Below are 22,616 nucleotides of genomic sequence, written 5' to 3'. Positions count from 1 at the left end.
AAAGTTGAATACAAAGCTACAAAGAAGAGCCTGAAGAGTCATCTGCTTAGGGATTAAAGTTCTGAGAGTGAATGTCATCCCCAATAAGAGTATATAACTAGGGCTGGGGATGTGGCTCAAGCGGTAGCACGCTCGCCTGGCATGCGTGCAGCCCGGGTTTAATCCTCAGCACCATATACAAACAAAGATATTGTGTCCGCCAAGTACTAAAGAATAAATATTAAAAAATTCTCTCTCTCTCTCTCTCTCCCTCTCTCTTTAAAAAAAAAAAAAAAGAGTATATAACTAGAGAAGGAAGAGTGTATTTAAAGGTTCAAAAACTAAGCTGAGGATGTGGATCAATGGTAGAGCACTTCCCTTACATGTATGAGGAGCCACTGGATTTGACTTTCAACACCACATATAAATAAATAGATAAAACAAAGGACCACAACTTAAAAAATATTTTAAAAATAAAAGTTCAAACAAGAAGTTGACTCAGTTAAAAAAAAAAAAAAAAAAGATACAAAGGGTAAGATGGAACCCAAGAGAGTACTTGAGAAGCCAAAGGTGCAGAGTTACACAAAACTATACTATCAAATCTATAAAATGATTGAGGAGCTGGTAAAAATAAACCAAAGAATTTTATAAGATAGTGATTTCAAGACGGTTAACAGTTAGAAATCCTTGTTGAGACCTAGGAAGTATGTATATTTTACTGTGACGTTTTTTAAAAAGTTGACTTTGATTTGACTGGCAAGGAAATTTATTGAGGTGGGCCCAGCCTAATCATATAAGCCTTTTAAACTAGGTCTAAAGAGCAAAGGCAGGGAAATAAGGAGACTTTGAAGTCTGAGAGACAAGCTCCTGGTAGCCTGCAAAAAAGCAAATATGCATATTACTGAATGGCCGATGGAGGCCTTATGGCAAGAAATTGATGGCAGCCTCTACAAGCCGAGGGCAGTGTCTGACAAGAGGAAACAAGAAAATGTTGTTGTTTTCTTCTTTACTTCCACAACTGCAAGGGACTTAATTTTGCCAACAAACTGCATAAGCTTGGAAAATAATCTCCAAATAAGAACCACAGCATGGCCATAATTCTGATTGCAGCCTGTGTAATTCTGAAAATCCAAATCATTCACAAAAGATTTCCAGGCTAGAAACTGTCAGGCAACCAATGGGTGTTGTTTTAAGGAGCTAAATTTGTGGTACTTGTAGCAATAGAAAATTAATAAGGCCCCACTTCCCTGTGGAAGAGGCTGCTTTTTTTATTTTACCCCAGCAATGAATAGGGAGAGAAGCTAACTAGAAGAGAAAAACAAGGCTTGATTTTTATGATTTCTAACTCACTAAGGCTAGGGATTTTATTTGATTAGTACAGGAGTCACAATATCCAATTCAATACAACATTCTGCCAAAATAATAACGATGTTCTGCAAACCGTGAGCAATGAAAATAGGTCTCTTATTTTCAATTTTAAGAAGTTACTTTGATAAGTTATGAAAAACTAAAAAGAAAAGAAAGAACAAAACTGAGTGGCAGCCACAGTCGTCCCTGCGCCTGGAGACGCAGAACCCCAGGCTCATCTCAAAATGAGCACAAGGTCATGACTCTGTCCTTCCTCAATCGAGTACCAGGGGTTTCAGCTCCATCCACGACAAGCTGCTCTGCAGTGTAAGAGCAGCCCGAGGTGTTCCTAGGCATCCCGAGTCCCTCCAGCCGGTTACAGACGGGACCCTCGAGCTGCGGGCTCCGGGGAGCGCAGACCCCTCTGCGTTAGTGATGCGGCCGGCCGCCGCGCGGCCAGCCGGGAGCTGTAGTCCTCCACCTGACCTTCACCTCGGGACCCGCCGCGCTCAACAGGCGCCGGGCCTGGGGGCTGGCCCCCTCCGTCCCTGTCCCCGCCCCGCAGCGGCGACAGTCCCGGCGTCCTGCGGTGCCGCGCACGCCCCTGCCCGACCCGGCGGCGCCCGGCCCGCTCTCCGCTGCCGCCCGGAATCACTTCCTACGCGCGCTCGGGGAGCCCGCGCTCACCTGGGCGGCGGCGCTCACGCCAGACAGCTGACAGACCCGCAGCATCCTGACTTAGCCGACGGCGAGGCCGGTGTACGCGGGAGCGGCCGCGGCGGCGCGAGAGAAGCAGTGCGTGCGTGCGTGCGTGCGTGCCCGCGTGCATGCGTGCCCGCGACTGCTCTGCCGCCGCGCTGGGCCGCCCGCCCACTGCGCACGCGCGGCCCCGCCCTTCGCCCTGCGGCGGAAGGGCGGGTTCTCCTTCCGAGCAGCGCTGGGCGCGGTCCCGTAGCCCGAGCCGGGGTCCCTAGGTGAGCAAACCTGGACCCCGAGCTGCGCGGTGCGGCAGGTGCGTGTGCCTCTCGGGAAGGCTAAAGCGAGAAGCCGCCCGCCGTCTCCTACAGCTGGAGGTTCCGTAGGAGGGAGGCTACTCGGCCGAGTTGCGTAGACAATGGAGCCGACTCGCTTTGGGGTGGTGCTACGGCCGCGGTGCGGGCCGGCCTCTGCCTCACGCGCTCCGGGTGGGTCTAGAGAGAACGCTGGCCGCGGTTTAGGGTGGGCTGGAGGCGAGCCGGCGCGGTCCCCGCTTCACGCCGTTCCGCCGAGCCTGGTGAGGCCAGCACGTGGGCTTGAACACGAATTAGGCTCCAGCGTGGCGGACTACCAGTGCCGTCGCCTGATGTCCTAGAGACCACCGGTGTTGGCTGCCGTTGTGCTCGCCAGCACGTTCAGGTCCTGCTAGTAACTTAGGGCGAAGGAGTGTGTTACAGAGGCCAACCGCGCTACCACTCGTTGGCAAAACAGAAGTTAGTTTGGAAATTATCAAGAATAAGATAATTATGGCTGTGTGTGTTCCGTGCGTTTAGAAATCACATGATACTCGGTTTTCAAATCCCATCACCTAAAGGCTCCAGAGCAGCCTCCTGTTTTGTTTAGTATTTTGACAGTCCCGCCCCGTCCTTGAGACCCAACACTCGTCCTTGAACCTCTCCATGCCAATGAGCGCTAAAGTACTCCTATGGCCCTGTCCAGCCACATCCACGACTTACACCTCAACCTCTTTAGCAACCTCTTCAGCTTCAAGATCTCAGCCCTAAAAATTACTTTTCTAATTCCTCGTGATATCAAATCCTTACTCCTCAGCCTCCATGTGCTTCTGATTCTCCTGCCTCAGCTTCTCAAGTTGCTAGAATTTACAAGTGTGTGCCAATTTGATTGGCTTATCATTTTTAAATAAATTACTAAGTGTGACAAGCAGAATAATGGTCCCCCAAAGATGTCTACTTTTTCCTGATCTCTGGAGTATGTTATCTTACATGAGAAAAGGAATTCTGTAGATATGATTAATCATCTCTTGCAGGGCTCTGTAGTGCACACCTGTAATCTCAGGGACTCTAATCCCACGGAAGCTGATGCAGAAGCATTGCAATTCAGGACCAACTTCAGCAACTTAGTAAGACCCTGTCTCAAAACAAAAAAAATATGAAGCTGATAACAGCTCAGTGGCAAAGCATCCCTGGGTTGGATCCCCAGCACCAAAGAAAAAAAAAGTTGTCTTGAGAACAAGACACCAAGAGATCAGCATCTGGCATATATTGATTTTAGCCCTGTGAAACTCATTTTGGATTTCTTACCACAGAACTATAAGATAATTTTTGTCATTTAAGCAACTGTTTATGGCAACTTGATAGAGCAGTCATAGGAAATTGACACAATAACTTTAATTTTTCTCAATTTTCAATACCATATATACCAATAGATGCAATCCATATAAGTGAAAGCTCTTGAGGATGAACTTTTTTTTTTTTTTTTTTTTTTAATGGGACTGTGCTTTTTGCCCAGACTGGTCTCAAACTCAAGAGCTCAGTGATCCTCCTGCCTCAGCTGCCCAAGTTGCTTGTAAAGCACAGACTGCCAGAGTGTAAAAGTTTCTAAAACCAAAATTTTAAGAACCACCCCTCTAAATGAATGTCCTTACCTTAGTTAAAATCCTCCCCATTGTTAAGGTCCATCTTACAATGTACCTCCTCATTCTAGATGGCTCCAACCAGAAGCCTCCCTCCTCTCCTTTGATCTGCCCCAGTGAGCCCCTATCAACCTTGTCTTAATTATGTTCTATACTTGTGACCTTATTGAGTGTGACTCCTTGAGACAAGGTGTTTGGTCCTTACCCATTTCCACCAGTCAATAAATGTTGTATATGCATGGACTATCTCTGGGTGTTTCTTAAGAAGAAGATGTCACAGAATAGGGTTTCATTGCTGGGTTTCCCCATTTGAATGAATGAATATCAGAAAAGTATGTATGATTATTAATTTTCAGGAATAAAATAAGGAATGTAGGATTATTGAAGCAGTTGAGATGCTACTGTAAAATAACAAGTGTGTGTTACTGAATTTTAAAAATACACATGCTTCTGAGGTTTTAGATTCTTGGTAGAGAGAAGCCCCAAAACAAAACTAAAAATGTGTGCAAGATGTCTAGGATATTTACATCCACTTGGTTTATAATTGCCATTCAGTTTTTTTTCCAAAAGGATTTTTCATCACATTGCTATTTTTTTTCCCGTTCATTTATCCTAATATCTTCCAGTTTGGGAAGATTAACAAGTATTATTCTCCAAAATAAGCTCAATAAAAGAGCGGAAAGAAAGTTGTTTCAAGTACGTTGTGAACTTTAAATAGATCTTTCCAACACGCATTCAGAACTTTTTTGAGAAGCCTAGTGCGGCGGTCGCTCCGGGAGTCCCAGCTGCTGGGAGGACGAGGCCGGAGGACGCTCAAGCATCCCAGCGAGACTCGCGTGCTCTCCCTCCCTTTCTCGGTTCCCCTACTCACTCTCCCTACCTCGCGGAGGCGGCACTGGCCACGCCCTCGTCCCTCCGAACTCCTCCTACTCGGCCCCGGATCTGGCCCGTCCCCTGTGCTTCGGCGCCTGCAGACCCGGCGCGGCCGCCATAGCGAGGGCGGCAACATGGCCGCCTTGGTCTTGGCTGGAGCCCTGAGAGCCGCTTCGGGTCGGTGAGAGCGGTGCGCGGCGCCCCTGCTTTCGCAGGGGCCCAGCGGGACGGGGTGGGCTTGGCGGCCGGAGGCTGAGCAGAGAGGCAATGTCCCCGCGCTCCTGGAGCACGGTGCGAGCGGGCGACTCGGGCGCACACGGCCTCCGCGGGGTCCTGGGGCGAGGGCGAGGGCGAGGCCGCGTCTGTCCCCGCCGACTACAGTCCAGACCGCCCGGCCGGTGAGCGACTGACCCTGTGTGTCAGGATAGCGCTCAGGAAGGAGAGGGCAGGCCGTGCGCGGTTCCCCGCCTCGGAGGAGAACTCTCAGGGAGAACAGTGTGTGAGCGAGTGTGCACGAGAAGAGAAGGCAGCGGTGCACGGTTCCCCGCCACGGAGAGCTCTCAGGGGGGACTGGGTGTGAGTGAGTGTGCACGAAAAGAGAAGGCAGCGGTGTGCGGTTCCCCACCGCGGGGGAGAGCTCTCAGGGGGGACAGTGTGTGTGAGTGTGAGTATGAGTGTGCGCGAGAAGAGAAGGCAGCAGTGCACGGTTCCCCGCTGCGGGGGAGAGCTCTTACATGGGACTGTGTGTGTGTGTCTGTGAGTGTGCAAGAGAAGAGAAGGCAGCGGTGCACGGTTCCCCGCTGCGGGGGAGAGCTCTTACATGAGACAGTGTGTGTGTGTGTGTGAGTGTGCAAGAGAAGAGAAGGCAGTGGTGCACGGTTCCCCGCCATGGGGGAGAGCTCTTACATGGGATAGTGTGTGAGTGTGAGTATGAGTGAGTGTGCCCAAGAAGGAGTGTGCCCAAGAAGAGAAGAGAAGCAGCGCTGCACGCAGTTCCCCGCCACAGGGGAGAGCTCTTACATGGGACAGTGTGTGTGTGTGTGAGTGTGAGTGTGCATGAGAAGAGAAGGCAGCAGTGTGTTGTGTGCACACGCACAGATTATAACACCTATAAGAGATCATTCATGTGGCTTACCAGCTTCAAGGCAGACCCGTGTAGCTCACACCCATGTAGCTCATACCGGATCAGGACAAGCCCCTCCGCCCCTGCCCGCCTCCCCAGAGTGCCCTGCTTCCGCTCTTGTTACCTGGCTGACCTTTCCCTAGTGGTTTTAGCATCTGTTATGTGCACCTCCTAGTAATGCACAGAAGTTCCCTTGCCTGTCTTGAACTGTCGGGCGAATTCGTACAGCACACTCTCTGGCATCTGCCTCTGTATGAGATGGTTCCTGTCACACATAGAGTCAGTGCTTTCCCATTGCTAGATGTAATATTCTCTTATGTGACTACTCCATGACCCTCCCTTCTATTCTTGGCGGATACTCGGGTGATTACAGTCTGGGGGCCATTCACAAAGCTGATTGATCTTGTGTCCCCATGCACAAGTGCAAGTGTTTCTAAGGGTGCGTGTGTAAAACTAGCTGTGGGACTTCTGGGCCAGAGTATGTGTGTATACTCAGCATTGCCTGGTGTTGCCAAAATGCTTTCCAACACCATGTGCTCATTTATGGTTACCCCAGTAGTGGAGGCTCCCCATCCTCACCAACACTCAGTATTGTCACACCTACACATTTTTGTCAGTCTGATGACAATGTAGGGGTGTCTCAGTGAAGTTAAATATGTGTTTCTCTGATTAGTAATGAGCCTTATTATGTTTACACATGTGTAATGGCCTTTTGAATTTATTTTATGAAATATCCACTTAAATATTTTGCTCATTTTTCATTGCATTTCTCACTGACTTTAGCAATGCCTCATGTGTTCTGGGGATGTGTATTCTTTTTTGTTAGGTGTGTCCAGTGTCTTCTCTAACCCTGGTCTGTCTTTTTTCTTCTTTCTTTTTCTGTTGTCCTTGTCATGCTTGGGATTGAACCCAGGGCCTTGCACTGCCAGGTGGGCACTTTACCACTGAATCACACCTGCAGCCTTTGCCCCCCTTTTCTTGAGACAGGGTCTGGCTAGTTGCCCAGGGTGGCCTTCAACTTGCAGCCCTCCTGCCTTAGCCTCCCAGGTAGCTGGGATTGAAGGCGTGCCCCACCATATCAGACTCCGCAGCTCTTGGCGTTCATTAATGTATTGTTAGGCCAACCACTCCTCCAATCACGTTAATGTTTTATCTCATTTAATTCTCATTATCACTCCATAATTAACCTAACTTAAATTTGAGGAAACTGGGGCACAGGGAGTTAAGTAACCTGCCCATGGTTACACTGCAAGTAATAGAGCTAAAACCAGAACGCAGATCCTCTGAATCAAACCCTGGCACTTTGCTTCCGCCCCCACATGCCTGTTTGTCAGGCGAGACCAGTGCAGTGGACAACAGGCAGTGGTTCTGGGTCCTGGCTGAGATCCGACTCATGTGGAGCTTTTTTAGAAACCACCTTCATTGTGGTAGAATTTGCCTAATCTAAAGTTACTAGTTTTGTGTGTTCAAGTTAATGGAACTTCTAATAAGTTTAGCAAGTTGTGCAGCTATCATGCACTCCAGCTTTAGGACATTTCAGTCATCTTTGGAACTTTTTTAGCAGGTGCCTTCTTTTTTTTTGTTGGAGAACGGGTACCGGGGATTGAGCTCAGGGGCACTTGACCACTGAGCCACATCCCCAGCCCTATTTTATATTTTATTTAGAGACAGGATCTCACTGAGTTGCTTAGGACCTCGCTAAGTTGCTGAGGCTGGCTTTGAACTTGCAGTTCTCCTTTCTCAGCCTTCTGAGCTGCTGGGGTTACAGGCTTGTGCCACTACTCCTGGCCAGCAGGTGCCTTCTTGAGTCCCACAAGAGACACAGTCTAGTGGACTAGTGCAGTCACAGCTCAGAGAGGTTGTCATTTGCATAATGGCCACACAGTGACGAAAACTGTACCTATCCGCTCACCTCTGTCCTCTCCATCCTGCCTTCTGACCTGCTCTGTCTCATTTCCCACTGTTTGTCCCCAGGCCTCTCTACTGCAGCCCTGCCAGCAATATGCAGCTTCACCACAGATCTGGTCTCCTCCCCTGTGTTTGTTTCCGCCCCCAGGTCTTTGCTGCTGCAGTTCATCTTACCTGAAGTTTGTTCCTCCCTTTTGGGACTGGGGATTGAACCCAGGGGCTCTTTTTATCATGGTGCTACATTCCCAGCCCTTTTTCATATTTTATTTTGAAACAGGGTCTTGCTAAGTTGCTTACGTCCTCCTGCTTCAGCCTCCCCACTTGTGCTTCACCACAGCCAGAGGCTCTGTGCACTTTTGAGAGGAAGCTCAAGTGCCTGTTCTGTTCTCGCCTCTAATGCTGCTCTCGAACTCTGTTCTTTCCACTGGGGTGTCTGACCTGCTTGCTATTCCCCCTCCCCAGGCTTAAGATCTGTGGGAATGAATCTCCCACATACCTTGTCCTCTAGTACCAAACACATCAGCCTGGACCACAGAGACAGTTGTACAGTTCTCTAACTTTTCTAAAAATCATTGAATTGAACACATAAAATGGATTAAATTTACTATATGTAAGATATACCTCAGTAATAAAGGGGGAAGCTCCCTGGGTGAGTCTGATGCGCAGAACACTTTAACCACATTCATCCCTTGGCTGCTGTGATGTATTGACTATAAACTTATCTTTTTTTTTTTTTTTTTTTTTTTTTTTTTAAAGAGAGAATGAGAGAGGGAGAGAGAGAGAGAATTTTTTAATATTTATTTTTTAGTATTCGGCGGACATAACTTCTGTTTGTACGTGGTGCTGAGGATCGAACCTGGGCCGCACGCATGGCAGGCGAGCGCGCTACCGCTTGAGCCACATCCCCAGCCCTAAACTTATCTTGATGTTGGTTTTGGAGTACCAGAGTAAGCACATGCGCTCCCTCTTTTCACAGGACTCCTGCGGCCCCTGAACATCTTGGCATCCTCAGCCTGTAGGAACAGTGCCAAGAGTGCCTGTGTTGACTCTGTGCTGTCCACTGGGCGGCTCAGTCACGTGCAGACGCCCGTCGTTTGCTCTGCTCCCAGGCTTGTGGGAAACCTGACGTGTGGGCATCTTACAATCCTTAATAGGTAGAGTGTGTTTCAATAAATATAATGCATGAAAATTTTAAGAACATTCATGCCTGCGCTGGGAGTGAGGTTCATGGTAGAATACTTGTGTAGCATACCCAAGAGTTCGATCCCCAGCACCACAGAAAATAAAAAAATACTCATTCCTGTCAGACATCAGAGAACCAAATGATGTGGTTTTCCTGTCTGGAGCTGATTGTACGGCTGTGCCTGACCGAGTGGGAGGCTCAGATTGACATCCACATACCCAGGTGCCAGCAGTGGAAACTGCCAATCAGAGCACATTTTTAAAAGTTTGTTTCTTTCCCCCTTTGCAATGCTGGAATGAAACCCAGGGCCACATCCCCAGCCCAGAGCATTCTCCTGATGCACAAGTGGTTTCCTGATAGAAGCATCAGGCAAATCAGAGGCTGGACAAGAGGCTCAGCCTATAAGGCTGGGTGGTGTGTGTTCTTTACCTGGTCAGCAAGTAAGCACCCTTGGGTGCCCAGCACCATACTTGGCAGAAAGGACAAAAGGACACATTGAAGTCCTCAAGGAGTTTATATCTGGTGGGTAGTTGGATTAGAAATCAGGTAATTAAAATATAGTCGGATAAGTTCTTTCACAGTGTCTGAAGAAGGAATGGGTTTTATTTATTTTTGGTGCTAGAGATTGACCCCGGGCCTTGCTTGTGCTATGCATGTGCTCTACCACTGAGCTGCATCTCCAGCCGGGGTGGATTTTAGAAGGCTTGCAGTTGGTGAAGGTTGATATTCTTTTTAAAATTTATGTATTTATTTTTGCAGTAATAAATTGAACTCAGGGGTGCTCTGCCACTGAGCTACATTCCCAGTCCTGTTTATTCTTTATTTTGAGACAGGGTCCGGCTAAATGGCCCAGGCTGGCTTGGAACTTGCTGTTTTACTAAGTAGTGGGATGGCAGGCACAGCCACTGGCCCAGCTGGTAGTTGCTGTTCTTATTTGCATGTAGTTCGTGGAATCATTGGAGTATATTGTATATTAAAAGTTCCCCTCCATTTAAGTGGAGCCGCCTTACTCCTGAATGCTGTGTGGAACTAGATGTTATCCCTTAATCAGTCTGATCACTCGTTAACATTTTAAAATGTATTCTAGAGTGGCCCCTTTGCTCCCCAACATCCTCAAGCCTCCCGTCAGAACCTTGACGTACTGCAGTACTCGGAAGGGCAAGAGAAAGACTGTGAAAGCTGTCATCTACCGGTTTTTTCGACTTCATTCTGGCCTTTGGCTGAGGAGAAAGGTGAGTCTTCCTGCTGTTGCCTTGTTGAGTACATCCTGATGCAGAGTTCCACCTCTCGACGCCTTGTCCTGCCTTACCCGGAGCTCTTCTGGCTATGGAGCCTGGCAGGCCTCTGCAGTGATCCCATGAGACAGCGTCCCTGTGTTGCCCACAGTGTTTGCTGTGGCGGGCCCCTCCTTGTTTGACAGATCATCCCATTTCAAAAGCAGTCCTGGGTTTGTTGGTAAACGGTTGGCTAAAACTCTTGAGCCCATTTTTCCAGGGAGGAGCAGGGTGGTGGGCCGTGTCCCACAGCAGTCAGCAGCACCATCTTCCAGGGAGGAGCAGAGTGGTGGGCCGTCTCCCATGGCAGTCAGCGTTGGGAGCAGCTGAACTGAGTTCTGAGGGTCAAGTTTTGTGGAGTCCTTAGAGATAGTTGCTCTCCTTTGTGATCATATTAGTTATCTCCAGCCCTCGCTGGTCCTGCGTAGAATGGCTGGCTTTCCTTCCTTCCTTCCTGTATCCCTTTTACTGGGCTCCAGACCCCTTACGTGACTATAAAGGGCCTGATCAAACTCTCCAGCCATAACTCCTGCTCCAGTTCAGTGCCCCCAGCGGTATACTGTGTGCAGAACAACCTGCTTCACCAAACTGGATTTTTCTTTTTTTCTTTTGGAACTGAGGATTGAACCCAGGGGTGCTCTACCACTGAGCCACATCCCACACCATTTTTAGTTTTGAGACAGGGTCTTAGTAAATCTCTCATGGCCCCACTAAACTGCTGAGGCTGGTCTCAAACTTGAAATTGATCCTTCTGCTTCAATCTACCCGTGTACCACCATGCCTGGTTCAAAGAAATGTTTCAAAAAAATACAACAAAAAAACCTGCATTGGTTAATTCTAATGTAGGAAAACAAAGTATTTTCTTTGGCATAGCTCCACCCAGGTGTGGCTAATGTTCATTATTTATTCCCTCCTTCCATTTCTTAGAAATTGCCCAAAAGGTTTATCTGTTTCTTTTTCTGTCTCTTTCAGTACTGAGGATTGAACCGAGGAGTGCTCTGTCACTGAGCTGCCTCCTTAGCCCTTTTTATTTTCTATGTTGAGACAGAGTCTCGCTAAGTTGCCCAGGCAGGCTTTGAACTTGTGATCCTCCTGCCTCAGGATCTCAAATCACTAGGGTTACAGGCATGAACCACCCTGCCCAGCCTATTTTCTGTGATTTTAATTTAAATAATTTTTTCTGAAACATTAAATTATCTGTTAATATATGTTTTTCAAACTGCAAATGCTTCTTCTACCCTCTCCCCACTAAAAATGTCTCCCCAAAGCTTCTCAGCCCTGTGGAAGTCTGGGTTTGTTCCCACTGGGCCCAAGAACCGTGAGTTGTGAAAATAACCTGTCATTTCTTACATAATGTGATATATGTCTGGTCTGTAATATTATCTCGCAGGCTGGTTATAAAAAAAAATTATGGAAAAAGACAGCTGCAAGAAAAAGACGCTTGAGGGAATTCGTGTTCTGCAATAAAACCCAGAGTAAACTCCTGGATAAGATGACGACATCTTTCTGGAAGAGGCGGAACTGGTACGTCGATGACCCCTATCAAAAGTACCACGATCGCACCAACCTCAGAGTGTAGAGAAGAGTCTCGGCTCTGTCCTCGTGACGCCTTGCTAACGAGTGAGCTAGGACTTGAAGTGAATTGTACTGGCTGATGTCAAACACACAACACCAGTATTAAACCTGAGGAAGTCTTACAGTGAGTGATTACGCGTGCTGGGATCTGGCCAAGGAACTGGAGTTCAAGGTTGTGCGTGGTTTTTCACCTCAGTGCTGGTTTCACTAGTCACCCCAGTTAGGCTTCTTTAGATGCAAGGAATCTAAACTGAGGGCGAGGTCAGAAGACTAATGCCAGCTGGTGAGTCCCAGCAGTGACCCCATCTAAGGACACAGCCTCAGAGGAGCTGGGACCCTCTCGGCAGCCCCACCTGGGCCGGGGGGAGGCTGCCACTCTGCAGGCGCCTGGCTCACCACTCCTGCTGGCTCAGCACGTGGGCAGCCTGCCTTCTTTGCTCCCCTCTGCAGGGCTTCTGCTTAGGCATAGCTCCCATCCCCTCGCAGTAACTGCAGCCTATAGCCTTGAGGTTCTATCTCCTGACCTTCATCTGTGGAGAGACTCCAGCTGGGGGGCTCCCACATACCCAGGCCTCACTGGTGTCACCTCTGGTGTAGGGATCGGCTCTTCCTAGATCAGGAGCTCCCAGCCCATTCGGTTGTCTGCCGCTTCACTGGGAGCAGAGACTGGTGACAGGAGCAGTTTTGCTTAGAGATGAGCACAAGAGGCGCACGCCTGGCCTCTTGAGTTCTGAGTGCATGGTTCACGGGGGTTCTCATGCAGTTTTTTTTTTGTTTTTTTTTTTTTTTTTTTAAGAGAGAATGAGAGAGGGGGAGAGAGAGAGAATTTTAATATTTATTTTTTAGTTATCGACGGACACAACATCTTTGTTTGTATGTGGTGCTGAGGATCGAACCCGGGCCGCACGCATGCCAGGCGAGCGCACTACCACTTGAGCCACATCCCCAGCCCCCTCATGCAGTTTTTTGGTGCGGGATGTTTTCATAGAAGAGTAAATTCGTAACCTTTCAGTGTGAGGTGCCCTCTTGAGACTGGGCTGTACAAGACAAAGACTTTGTACCCACATCTCAAGGGACGTTGTATTTCTCAAATTCAGTTTGACCTCTTGAGGTTTCATATTTTCATATGTAAGAGTAAACTCTTCCCAAAATACTCCAAAAATGCATTGTAGAATTAAGAGGGGGAGGTGATTTCAGGAGCGATGCAGGTGGCTACACAGGCTTTCTGTGGAGAGGGCTGGTAGTGGCTCTCAGCTCCCTCAGCAGACTCCTCGGGAGGCGCTTCAGAAAGCACAGTTGTGTCAAAGCCACTGCTAAATAGAATGAGGGGGGTCGCTGTGCCGGCCGGCCCCTTCCTCCAGGGTTGGCAAGATGGGCTCCTCTCCTGCCAGGGAGGTAAGCACATTGAAGTCAAGGTGCATCAGCAGGAAGTTGGGGGTCGTTGAGTGAAAAGGGGCATCAGTAGAATGTTCTCAAGCCAGAGGGCCATGTGTGTCTGTTACAGGCTCTTGCTCTCTGGCACGCCTCTTGTGGGGTGAACAGGTATCTTAAAAGCCAGGGAGCAGGACCCTTTCCCAGCCTCCATGGTGATGTGAACATGGACGACTAGTGTCTGTTGCAGGCCTCAGAGCAACTCAGCTTCTCTAGGCCAGGGACAGCAGGGGAGAGAGGAGGACCAGCAGGCAGGGCCTCAGCATCCAGAGAAGGGCTGAGGTAAATGGGCCCGTGGGCACTCCATTCTGGGGATAGGAGGGCTTATCAAAACCATTTTATTGGGGCTGGGGCTCAGAGGTAGAGTGCTCACCTAGCATGCGTGAGCCCTGAGTTCCATCCTCAGCACCACATAAATATAAAATTCAGATGTTGTGTCCACCTGTAATTAAAAAATAAATATTAAAAAAACTATTTTCTAGTTTGATAGTAAAACAGCTCTCATTAAATGATATTCAAGCATGCTCGTAATTCAGAAAGTGTGTGGATAGTCTATTCAAGTATAGAATTTATTGGACACCCACCACGTCCCAGTGTAGTTATAAGACTGGGCCCAAATCACAGAGCTGCTGAACTCCATGCCAGCCATGCAGAGGAATCGCCGTGGACTCCTGATTTAAATTAGAGGACACAGAAGCTCAGCATTAAATAAGTTTCCCAAAGGTACGCTCATGCGTCCCAGGACAGGAGTCAGATTCCCGGGGTCCTCTCTGTCACCCTCAGTCTTCTGACAGCGAAAGGAAATTCTTAATCTAAATCAACAGTGACTGATGTAATACTGTAAGTACTAAATCATTTGTAACACTATTATTTCACCTGTTTTGGGTTTGTTTTTATAGTCCTGGGTGAACCCAGAGCCTCACACATGTTAGGCAAGCACTCTACCCCTGAGCCATCCCCAGCTCTGTACTTGAACTTGCCCTCCTGCCTCAGCCTCCCAAATAACTGAGATTACAGGAGTAACCACTGCACCATGCCTAGTTCATCTTTGAAATTTTATTTGTTTATTTATTCTTTCTTTTAGAGACAGGGTCTCACTGAAGTGCAATAAGTTGCTGAGGTCGCAATAAGTTGCTGAGGCTGGCTTTGAGCCTTAATCCTCCTGCCTCAGCCTCCCAAGCTGCTGGGATTACAGGTGTGGCAACCACACCCAGCTCATCTTTGACATTTTATAACTGCTGTTCTGTTATTTGTCAACTCTTTTTGGGGGGTGGGGTATCAGGGATTAGACTCAGGGGCACTTGCCACTGAGCCATGTCCCCAGCCCTATTTTGTATTTTATTAAGAGACAGGGTCTCACTGAGTTGCTTAGTTCCTCTCTTGCTGAGATCAGCTTTGAACTCCTGATCCTCCTGCGTCAGCCTCCTGAGCTGCTGGGATCACAGGTGTGCCCCACTGTGCCTGGCTGTTTGTCAATACTAATCTGTTGGCACTGGATCTGGCTCAATGAAAAACAGAATGGATTTCCAGCCTTCCTATCCCCCCTCCTCCCTGCTGCCCTCTGAACCTGCTTCTTTTCTGCTGCCTCTTGTCAAACAGGCACAGTTCTTGTGTCAGACAGGTAGACTCTGGGACTATAAGAACAACGAAAATGGGCCTGGCTTTGATATTCTCAAGTCTCCATGGCCACCCAAGAGGCTTGAGCCCACCTGTTACTATTGAAGGGTGGGCCCTGCAGGGCTGAGTCATCACTACTCCACCTCGTGCGCTGTGCATGTACAGCGCTCTCCTCATCTGCACAGGTGCCCCCGTCTGTAGGTGGACAAGTGCTCAGGAGGAAAGCAACAGACCACAGGTCTCTGCAGAATTGCAGCCAGCTACTCTGTCTTCACAGCTGCCCAGTCTCCACTGATGATCTTTAGACTGTAAAATTGATGCTGTCAGGGAGATCATCTGGTTTTGCAAACACAGTATCACTTAATTTTCTTCCTCCCATAATCCTATGCAGTTCACATGGGGCCAAGTTTCCATGCCAACTGGTGATTGAGCATTCTGTTTCTAATCCTTGTTAGGTTCCGTGTGTGTGTGTGTGTGTGTGTGCGTGTGCGCGCGCGCGCGCGCACACGCGCGGTCCTGGGGTTGAACCCAGGAGCATTCCCCTAGCCCTTTTCTGAATTTTCCTTTGAATTGGGTGCAGTGGTAGATGTTTGTTATCCCAATGACTTGGTAGGCTGAGATAGGAGAATTGAAAGTTCAAGGTTAGCCTCAGCAACTTAGCAAGATCCTGTCTCAGAAGGGTTGGGGATGTGTCTCAGGGGTGAAACCACCCCTGGGTTTCATCCCCAGGACCAATTTTTTTTTTTTTTTTTTTTTTTTAACTTGGAGACATGTTCTCACTAAATTGTTGAGCCTGGCCTTAAATTTGTGATCCCTCTGTCTCAGCCTCCCAAGTTGCCAGGATCACAGGCATACCACTGGTCCTGGCCTTTCCAGATTTTTAAGGAACATTTCCTTTCCTCAAGCCCAATATTACAAGGACATTTCTTAAAAGAAAGATGTTAAGACTTTATTCAAGCATTATAACAAAACAGCAAACGTCAGCTTTTGGAATACTGTCATTCACATCCCTTCGATGCACAGTCCAATCTCCGATGGCCCTGTGGAGGCAGCAGGGAGCACAGTCGCTGTCCACAGCGCCTGCTCCTTGCGTGTCCGGCCACAGGGTGAAGCGCGTCCTCTGCCACTCGAGTGCTGTGCGGGGCCAGGGGAGGGCTTATGGTGGTGGTGTACACGCACTGCACAGACACATGGACAGTATCACAGAGGACCCACGTAAAGGCCAGCAGGGCTGAGGAGGGGGGTGGTGGCAAGGCTCTGCTGAGGATGGAGAGCAGGAGATCCCACTCACCTCAGAAGCAACAGGTGCTGGAGGCCAGCAGCTAACCATCATGAAGGGGAAGTCAGACTTCCGAGCTAGTGTGTCCGTAAGTCACGCACTGAAATCATCCGGTGGCATCTTCTAAACAGAACGCACCGCTACTTGCACACTGATTGGCATTCGCATTCACACAGATACACAGCGTGGTGGGTGAGGAAACACGTTTGCCAAAAGCATGACGGCTGCTCCCAGGTGTGCGTGTGTGTCCCCAAGAGGCGACTCCCTAGTTGGCACCGGGAAAGCACAGGGCACTCGGCAGCAGGTGCCTCCCATCTGTCTCTGACCGTGAACTGACTGCACAGCTTCTACAAGGTGGGGTGCACCCTGCTGGCTCTGGCACACTTGATAGTCTGGACCTGTCCACCTTTCCATTGTAGAATCAAAAATACAGCATGACCCATTGTTAAAGCTATTGTTATTTTGGCAAAATAATAAAAAAAAAATTGGTAGAAAGCTGCATCACTTGAGCTTTTTGCACTTGTTTCTGGTCACACTGAGTATGCCCAACTAAGTAAACACACTGTAAAGAGTACACCATTCCTCGTCTGGGACCACGCAGGGATTTTCTTCCCTAGCAGGTTCAGGAATTTGGGGGTGTGGGCCAGAGACCGAGAGCAGAGGCCTCTGACCTCTCAGCCTCGAAACTACTTTTAGGTGGATTTTCGTAAATCTTTATAAACTTCAGAATCACCATCAGAGGCCCTGTGGGAAGGAGGGATTCCAGTGTGTATGTCTGGCCACAGTCAACTTGGTCTAGACCCCTTTGCACGACAGAAGCCCGTGTGCAGGCCTTGGGTGGGTCTCTAACTGGGCCTGCTTGCAGCCGGGTTGACAGCTCTGAGTGACTTGGGACACTACTTCTCTAGCCTTGAGGGCGAGTCTAAGAACAAACACAATCCAATTGTATGAGACCTGCACGGTGGCCAAGGCATGCAAGACACAGGGACACCAACTCTAAGCACAAATACACTAGTCCTACGTTTTGGCTCAGCTCTGGGGTGGCAGCTACTTCAGATCCACTGTCACTTCATCCAGGTGCTGCTCAAAATTCCAGTCTAAGCAGGGAGTTCCCTCAGAGCTGGACTGCCCTGGAAGGGGTCCTGGCTTGTGTGGAACCTCCAAGTTTGGCTCCGCTCACATCCCGCAGGTCAGGAAGGGAGCAGAAGGCGGAGCCACAGCTGCCCAGGGTTTCCAGCCCCCTTGGTGAGGTGTGTCCGCCTGCTGGGGCGTATCTGAAACAGCACTTGTTTCTGCCTCTGTTCTCTGCAAGGTGCTCAGTGGAGGCTCCTCTGCCTGGGGAGATCAGCACTGATCACTACGAGGGAGAAACAGTACTTCACCAAGCACTTTCGAGACCCTCAACATTCTTCAAGCAGCTCTGCAAAGTGCCCATGCCCAGGAAGACTGCCAAGTGAAACCCTACAGGGGTTCTGCAGGCCGCCCAGACCCAGGCAGGAGTGGAGCTTCCTGTGCCCTCCCCACTCCCGGGGGCTTTGCTGGGCTCTCCAGCCCCTGCCCTCCGAGCTGCCGCCTTGCAACTGTGGCAAGAAGGAACCATCTTCCTTCAGGGTAGCTGGATTTGAAAGCTTTAAAAGCACATCAGAGACATGATCTAGAATTGATTTTTTTTTTTTTTAACAATTCTGTTTTTACAGTTTTCTCACTTATTGGAACCTCTGGCAGCCCTTGCAAGTTCATTATGTTAAGCCAAAGCCATAAATATGTTCATCAGAGTCCAAAGGAGTAGTACCAAGAACAAAAAAAAAAAAAAAGTTTTTAAAAAAATTGCTTTGTTTGCATTTACAGGACTAAAAACTAAGTCTGCAACAGATAAATTACAAGTGTACAACTCAGCAGCACAGGGGAGATCTCTGACGTTCTGAAAGCACACTGCTCTCTGTGTGACCATCCAGTGGAGGGGACATACCGACCTCAGAAGGCATGACAGTCACCCCACTATCACCTTTCCCTTAGCCTCTCCCCAGCAAAACAAAGGAAGAAGAGAAGAAAAGGGGAGGGAAGAAAGAGAAATCCCAAGAGGCAAAGGGCGTGAGGCAAGGCGAAGTCCGCGCGTGGATCTGGATGGTGACCAGCTCTTTAAGGCAGAGGAGAGACGCTCTGTGGATCTGGTGCCGATGGCTCATCTCACTCACGTGGTTTCGGTGGCCAAGGACGAGGTACTCTTCTTCCTGAAGCGGGATCTCAGGAGTCTAGGCGGTGCCTGGCAGAGAGAAAAGAACAGACACCCCTCCGTGTGGCACGAACGTGTGACCTCAGGATGGCACCAGGGCTGCATGGGGACATCAGCAGGAGTGCGGCAGTGAGCAGAGGGGTCTCCCTGGGCCTCCACGCACCCCGTGAAGCGGAGCCTCCCACAGGGCTGCTCCATGGGCCCCAGTCCCTGGCTGCCCGGGGAGCATTGTGCAGAGGGCACTGTCTCATTATCCCCAGCAGTGACGCAGAGGGGAGTAGTGACGCAGAGGAGAACTGCTCTGCTCTGGCCTCTGCTACGTCTGCACTTCCTCCGCGCTGGCCTTGCGTCCCCTGGGACAGCCTCAAGGGCCCAGTGCCCGCTCAGGATGCAAACCCATTGTGCTCCACAAACCACAGCTCACAGGCAAGTGAACTGCACCAAGGGTCCCCTCAGCCCACAGGGGACTCTCACACGAGGCCCTCCTTCCATGGGACATAGGCCCCAGCTGCTGGGAAATGAACCGGAAGGCCTCTCCTGCAGAGCCCCTCAGCCCGTGCCTGTGCATGGGCTTTGTCCACTCTGCATCCTCTTACACCTCCCGACTCTCCCCTGGGCACCACCTGGAAAGCCCCCTCTGCAGAGGCTTTCCCGAGTCCTCGCCACACGCAAGCAGTCTGCCTCACTGCCTCTGGCCCACCGAGCTGCCCATGATGGCTCGTCACCTGAGTATGGGTGGAGGGCGTTCTGCTTCCTGGGGGCAGGCCCACGTCCAGGTCAGTGCCTGGCGGTTGCTCCAAGGGAGGGAGCGGATGGACCAGAGCAGGCGTGGGCCCCCTCACCAGCCACCATTGGCCACAGGCCCATAGTGGGGTGACCCCGCTTCCTAACTCCAGCCTCTTGGCAGGTAAAGCAGGCGGCGAGGAGGCTGTGCAGCTTCAGAACCCAGGAGCAGAGGGGCTCGGCCACCAGCCTGAAAGGCCGGGCCAGGTGGGGCTCCAGCCACTCCCAGCTTTTCAAAGACTGGCCCATGTGTGCCTCATCTCAGAAGGAGCCTGGTGGACCCTGCAGGTAGGGGTGGTCCCAGCACGGCTCTGGGGTGACCAGGACACTTGGCCACTGTGCTAGGCGGGGACATTGCAACTCCTCCTCATCTCACTCCAGGGGTCTCCACTCTGGGGAGGGACTCCCACCCTGACCTCAGGATTCAGCAGATGGGGAACTGGAAAGGAGACTGAGGGGACAGAGAGGATGTCTCTGGGGTCCCTGAGTCTGTTGGCCTTGCCCCCGAGACATGACTGGTGAGTCCCCCCCATGTCTCAGAGCAAGGCCTGTGAGCTCCTGTGTGGCCCTCCTGCTGCAGACACCCGTCCACACCTGTGGACATGATCGCCTTGCTAACTCTAAAGGGCTGTGCCCCGAGGCCATTTCATGACCAGCCTTTCTGCACCAGGTGCCTCGGTGTGCTGGAGATGACAAGAGAAGGCCCATCTGTAAAGACACCAAGCAGCGAGGTCTGGGCTCTCCCTTTCCCAAGACTCTCCAGGTCGATTTCCTCACACATCGCCGCAGTTAAGAGCGCTGATGTCAAGGGAAACGAGATCCCTTGCCTCCTCTCTGTCTCCCACTGCCCCAGCCTTGGCGCCTAGGTGGGTCCTGCCTGTTTGCTGAAGGGAGATCTTGTCACCCTAGCACCAGGGGGTGCTGGGTATCCCGAGAGGCCATTGCTGGGGCACCCAGGTCTCAAGAGCAAAGCACCTGGGCAGACACACGCTCCAACCCACAGCCCCCGACGCCGGTACCTCCAGGGGCGGATCCATCCTCTTTGGTGCTTTATATTTGTACATGAAATCCAGCAGGTCCTCCTCCTCGTCGTCAGAGAACGCCAGTGGGTTGTGGGCCTGGAGGGGCTCCCAGGCCTTCACACCACCCTCGTCCACATCTCCCTCAACCACTGAATGTGCGTGTACAGTCTACACGAGGAGAGAGGGCGCAGGAGGCATCAGCGAGGAAGGGGCGGGCAGGGTGGGGTTAGGCTCCACCACATGCCAGGCCTGTTAGGACAGCCGCAGCCCAGGTTTAGGAGGCACCAAGGACTTGGGGCCTCCCTGCAGGGCCAGGGCTGTGAGAGGACGATGGCAAGGCACTGGGCACAGGGCAACTCACGCTCAGCCCACACCAGCCGAGGAGGTGGGAACACTGCGGCCCCGTGGTCCAGACCTGCGGCTGTCCCGGCTGGCCAGGGAAGGCTGTGCTCTAGACAGGACAGCTGGGTGACGCGCGGGAACCCAGCTACCTACATCATACATGCAACCGTGACGGCACTGCTTTGCACTTGGGTGGCCAGCTCCACACTCTTAGAGACAGGAGGCAGCACCCTGGAAGCCATAGTGATGACCCACACAGACCCGCACTTCCAAGGCCCCCGCCCTGGAAAGCAAAGGAGCCCAGGAAGGAGTCTGAATGTAGCTGCTTTGGAAAAATAAGACAGCAAGGGTCCTATTTCAGGCTGCCCTGAAGAACCCACAGGAGGCCTGCAGAGTCTGCCCATGTCCTGCCTTGAGATGTAAGCTGTCCCTGCCCGCTCAGTTCATCTGATGTCCACAGTCTCGGCCTCCTATGCCTCACACACTGCCTTAGCCAGTCACAGAAGGCAGAGCCAGGGCCCCTCGCCTACCTCGTTCAACCACCCTTCTGTCTGCAGATGGAAACCTGAGCTCCTCCTAGGACACCTGATACTGCTCCAAAAAAAAAAAAAAAAAAAAAAAAAAAAAAAAAAAAAAGTTCAGCCAACAAGTCCACTGTCTCCACCAAGGGGACTGGCTGCAGAGGGGCCCAGGGGCCCAGCAAAGCAACACCACCTCATCTTGGACAGCCTCTTCCGTTCTGCTGCCCTTCTCCGTGGCAGCCAGCGGGGGGCAGCACCAGAGCACGGCTGCCTTGGGGAGGGATCTGCCCAGGCTGCACCTCAGGGAGGGCCTGAGGCATCCATCTCCCAGGCACGGTTCAGTCTGTGCCTCCCTCAGCCTGTCTACCCTGTGTTTAGGCTGTTCTCGGGTCCTTTCCCTGCCCAAGTCCAGCCAGACTCAGGACATTAAACGCCCACGATCTCACAGGCCTCTGGGAAGACTGACCCTCCAAGGGCTTCCCGCACCAGAGACCTGGAAAGCTTAGGGTCTGCACCAAGCCGTTGGTGCTACACAGCCTGGCTCTCCCGTGGGCTCCCAGCCCAGGCCAGCAACAGTGTCCTGAGGTGTGTGGCCATGTTGGTTCTCCCACATACCCTCTGAGCACCTGCCCAGGGCTGGGTGCACAGCAGCCATGTCCTCTGATGTGCTGGCCCCAAGTCAGAGCTGGCACCCATCAACTGGACACACAGGAGGAGCACGAGACATAATCCAGGACCCAAGGCCCCCTGAGCAAGGCAGGCCTGCAGAGGCAGTCCCCATCCTGGGCCTGGGGCTGAGTGTGGTGGGGTCTGTGCCTCTGCACACCCACATGTGGTTCCCTCTCAGTCCTGCCCCAGGGCTTTCATTGTACTGATGCCTGTGGGCGCCAAGGTGGCCCAGTGTCCCCTCAAGATCCTAGGGGATCTCACAAGTCAACCCACTCTCCTGGCCTGGACGCACTGTTGGTGAACAAGGAACTCACATATTACTAGGATAACAATGACCATCAGAGGGGCTTCCCGCGTGCTATCCACACTGCGCCCTTCAGCAAGGACCAAGGGTCAGAGAGAGTGACCCTCCAGGCCCTGAAGAGTGCAGGTGAGCCCAGCTACTCAAGCAGGAATAGAGAGCTAGTGCCCAGCGGAGCAGAGGCTGCAGCAAGGGACACTGGTATGGGCAGTCGGGGGCCGGAAACAGCTCCCAGAAGAGAAACACCCCTGGCCACGGAGGCCCTAGCCATTGATGGCAAGAGTGTGATGTTCTTCCCCTAGGACTCCCAAGGGCAAGTGTCCTCAATCAGCCTCTGAGCCTCAGGGGGCTGCTTGGTAAGTCTGAGTCTCAGCTTCCTGTCCTCCTCCTTGTGGGGAAGAAGGACCTTGGCCATACCCCAGCAGAAGGGCAAGCATCTCTGACCTCCTGCTCCTCCCTGGCCTCCTGCTCCTCCCTGGCCTCCTGCTCCTCGCTGGCCTCCTGCTCCTCCCTGACCTCATGCTCCT

At 51.2% G+C, this 22,616-nt stretch overlaps 3 protein-coding genes across 19 annotated transcripts in view; 1 reads left to right on the top strand and 2 right to left on the bottom strand.

Moving 5' to 3' along the window:
- Nucleotides 1-2,192, bottom strand: part of Immt (inner membrane mitochondrial protein) — a 46,358-nt gene extending 44,166 nt beyond the window's left edge. For 5 of the 10 annotated variants that reach the window (XM_076833639.2, XM_076833641.2, XM_076833640.2 and 2 more), the window contains exon 1: nucleotides 2,014-2,185. In XM_076833639.2, the coding sequence (XP_076689754.1) occupies nucleotides 2,014-2,058 (45 nt within the window). In that variant the 5' untranslated portion in view covers nucleotides 2,059-2,185. Of the gene's footprint in view, nucleotides 1-1,613; nucleotides 1,785-2,013 lie in introns of those variants that run through there. The other 5 variants (XM_076833636.2, XM_076833637.2, XM_076833644.1 and 2 more) reach the window with 4 other exon arrangements.
- Nucleotides 2,193-4,898: 2,706 nt separating this feature from the next.
- On the top strand, nucleotides 4,899-12,013 carry Mrpl35 (mitochondrial ribosomal protein L35). Its single transcript, XM_076833335.2, has 4 exons — nucleotides 4,899-5,005; nucleotides 8,836-9,013; nucleotides 10,130-10,274; nucleotides 11,707-12,013. The coding sequence occupies exons 1-4, from the start codon at nucleotides 4,963-4,965 to the stop codon at nucleotides 11,893-11,895; spliced, it is 555 nt and encodes a 184-aa protein (XP_076689450.1). The 5' UTR covers nucleotides 4,899-4,962; the 3' UTR covers nucleotides 11,896-12,013.
- A 3,734-nt stretch (nucleotides 12,014-15,747) lies between these two features.
- The window catches only part of Reep1 (receptor accessory protein 1), an 81,462-nt gene continuing 74,593 nt past the window's right edge, over nucleotides 15,748-22,616 (bottom strand). For 2 of the 8 annotated variants that reach the window (XM_076833333.2, XM_076833334.2), the window contains one exon: nucleotides 15,749-18,481. In XM_076833333.2, the coding sequence (XP_076689448.1) occupies nucleotides 18,471-18,481 (11 nt within the window). In that variant the 3' untranslated portion in view covers nucleotides 15,749-18,470. Of the gene's footprint in view, nucleotides 18,482-20,253; nucleotides 20,425-22,616 lie in introns of those variants that run through there. The other 6 variants (XR_013088624.2, XM_076833327.2, XM_076833328.2 and 3 more) reach the window with 6 other exon arrangements.

The sequence above is a fragment of the Callospermophilus lateralis genome, chromosome 14 (genome assembly GCF_048772815.1).
Source record: "Callospermophilus lateralis isolate mCalLat2 chromosome 14, mCalLat2.hap1, whole genome shotgun sequence".
Taxonomy (NCBI): Eukaryota; Metazoa; Chordata; class Mammalia; order Rodentia; family Sciuridae; genus Callospermophilus; species Callospermophilus lateralis.
This window is presented reverse-complemented; position numbering and strand designations above follow the sequence as displayed.

Coding starts and splice junctions, on each gene's coding strand:
- Mrpl35 (XM_076833335.2), top strand. CDS start 4,963: ATGGCCGCCTTGGTCTTGGCTGGAGCCCTGAGAGCCGCTTCGG. Junction 5,006..8,835: donor AGCCCTGAGAGCCGCTTCGG/GTCGGTGAGAGC, acceptor CTCTTTTCACAG/GACTCCTGCGGCCCCTGAAC. Junction 10,275..11,706: donor GCCTTTGGCTGAGGAGAAAG/GTGAGTCTTCCT, acceptor ATTATCTCGCAG/GCTGGTTATAAAAAAAAATT.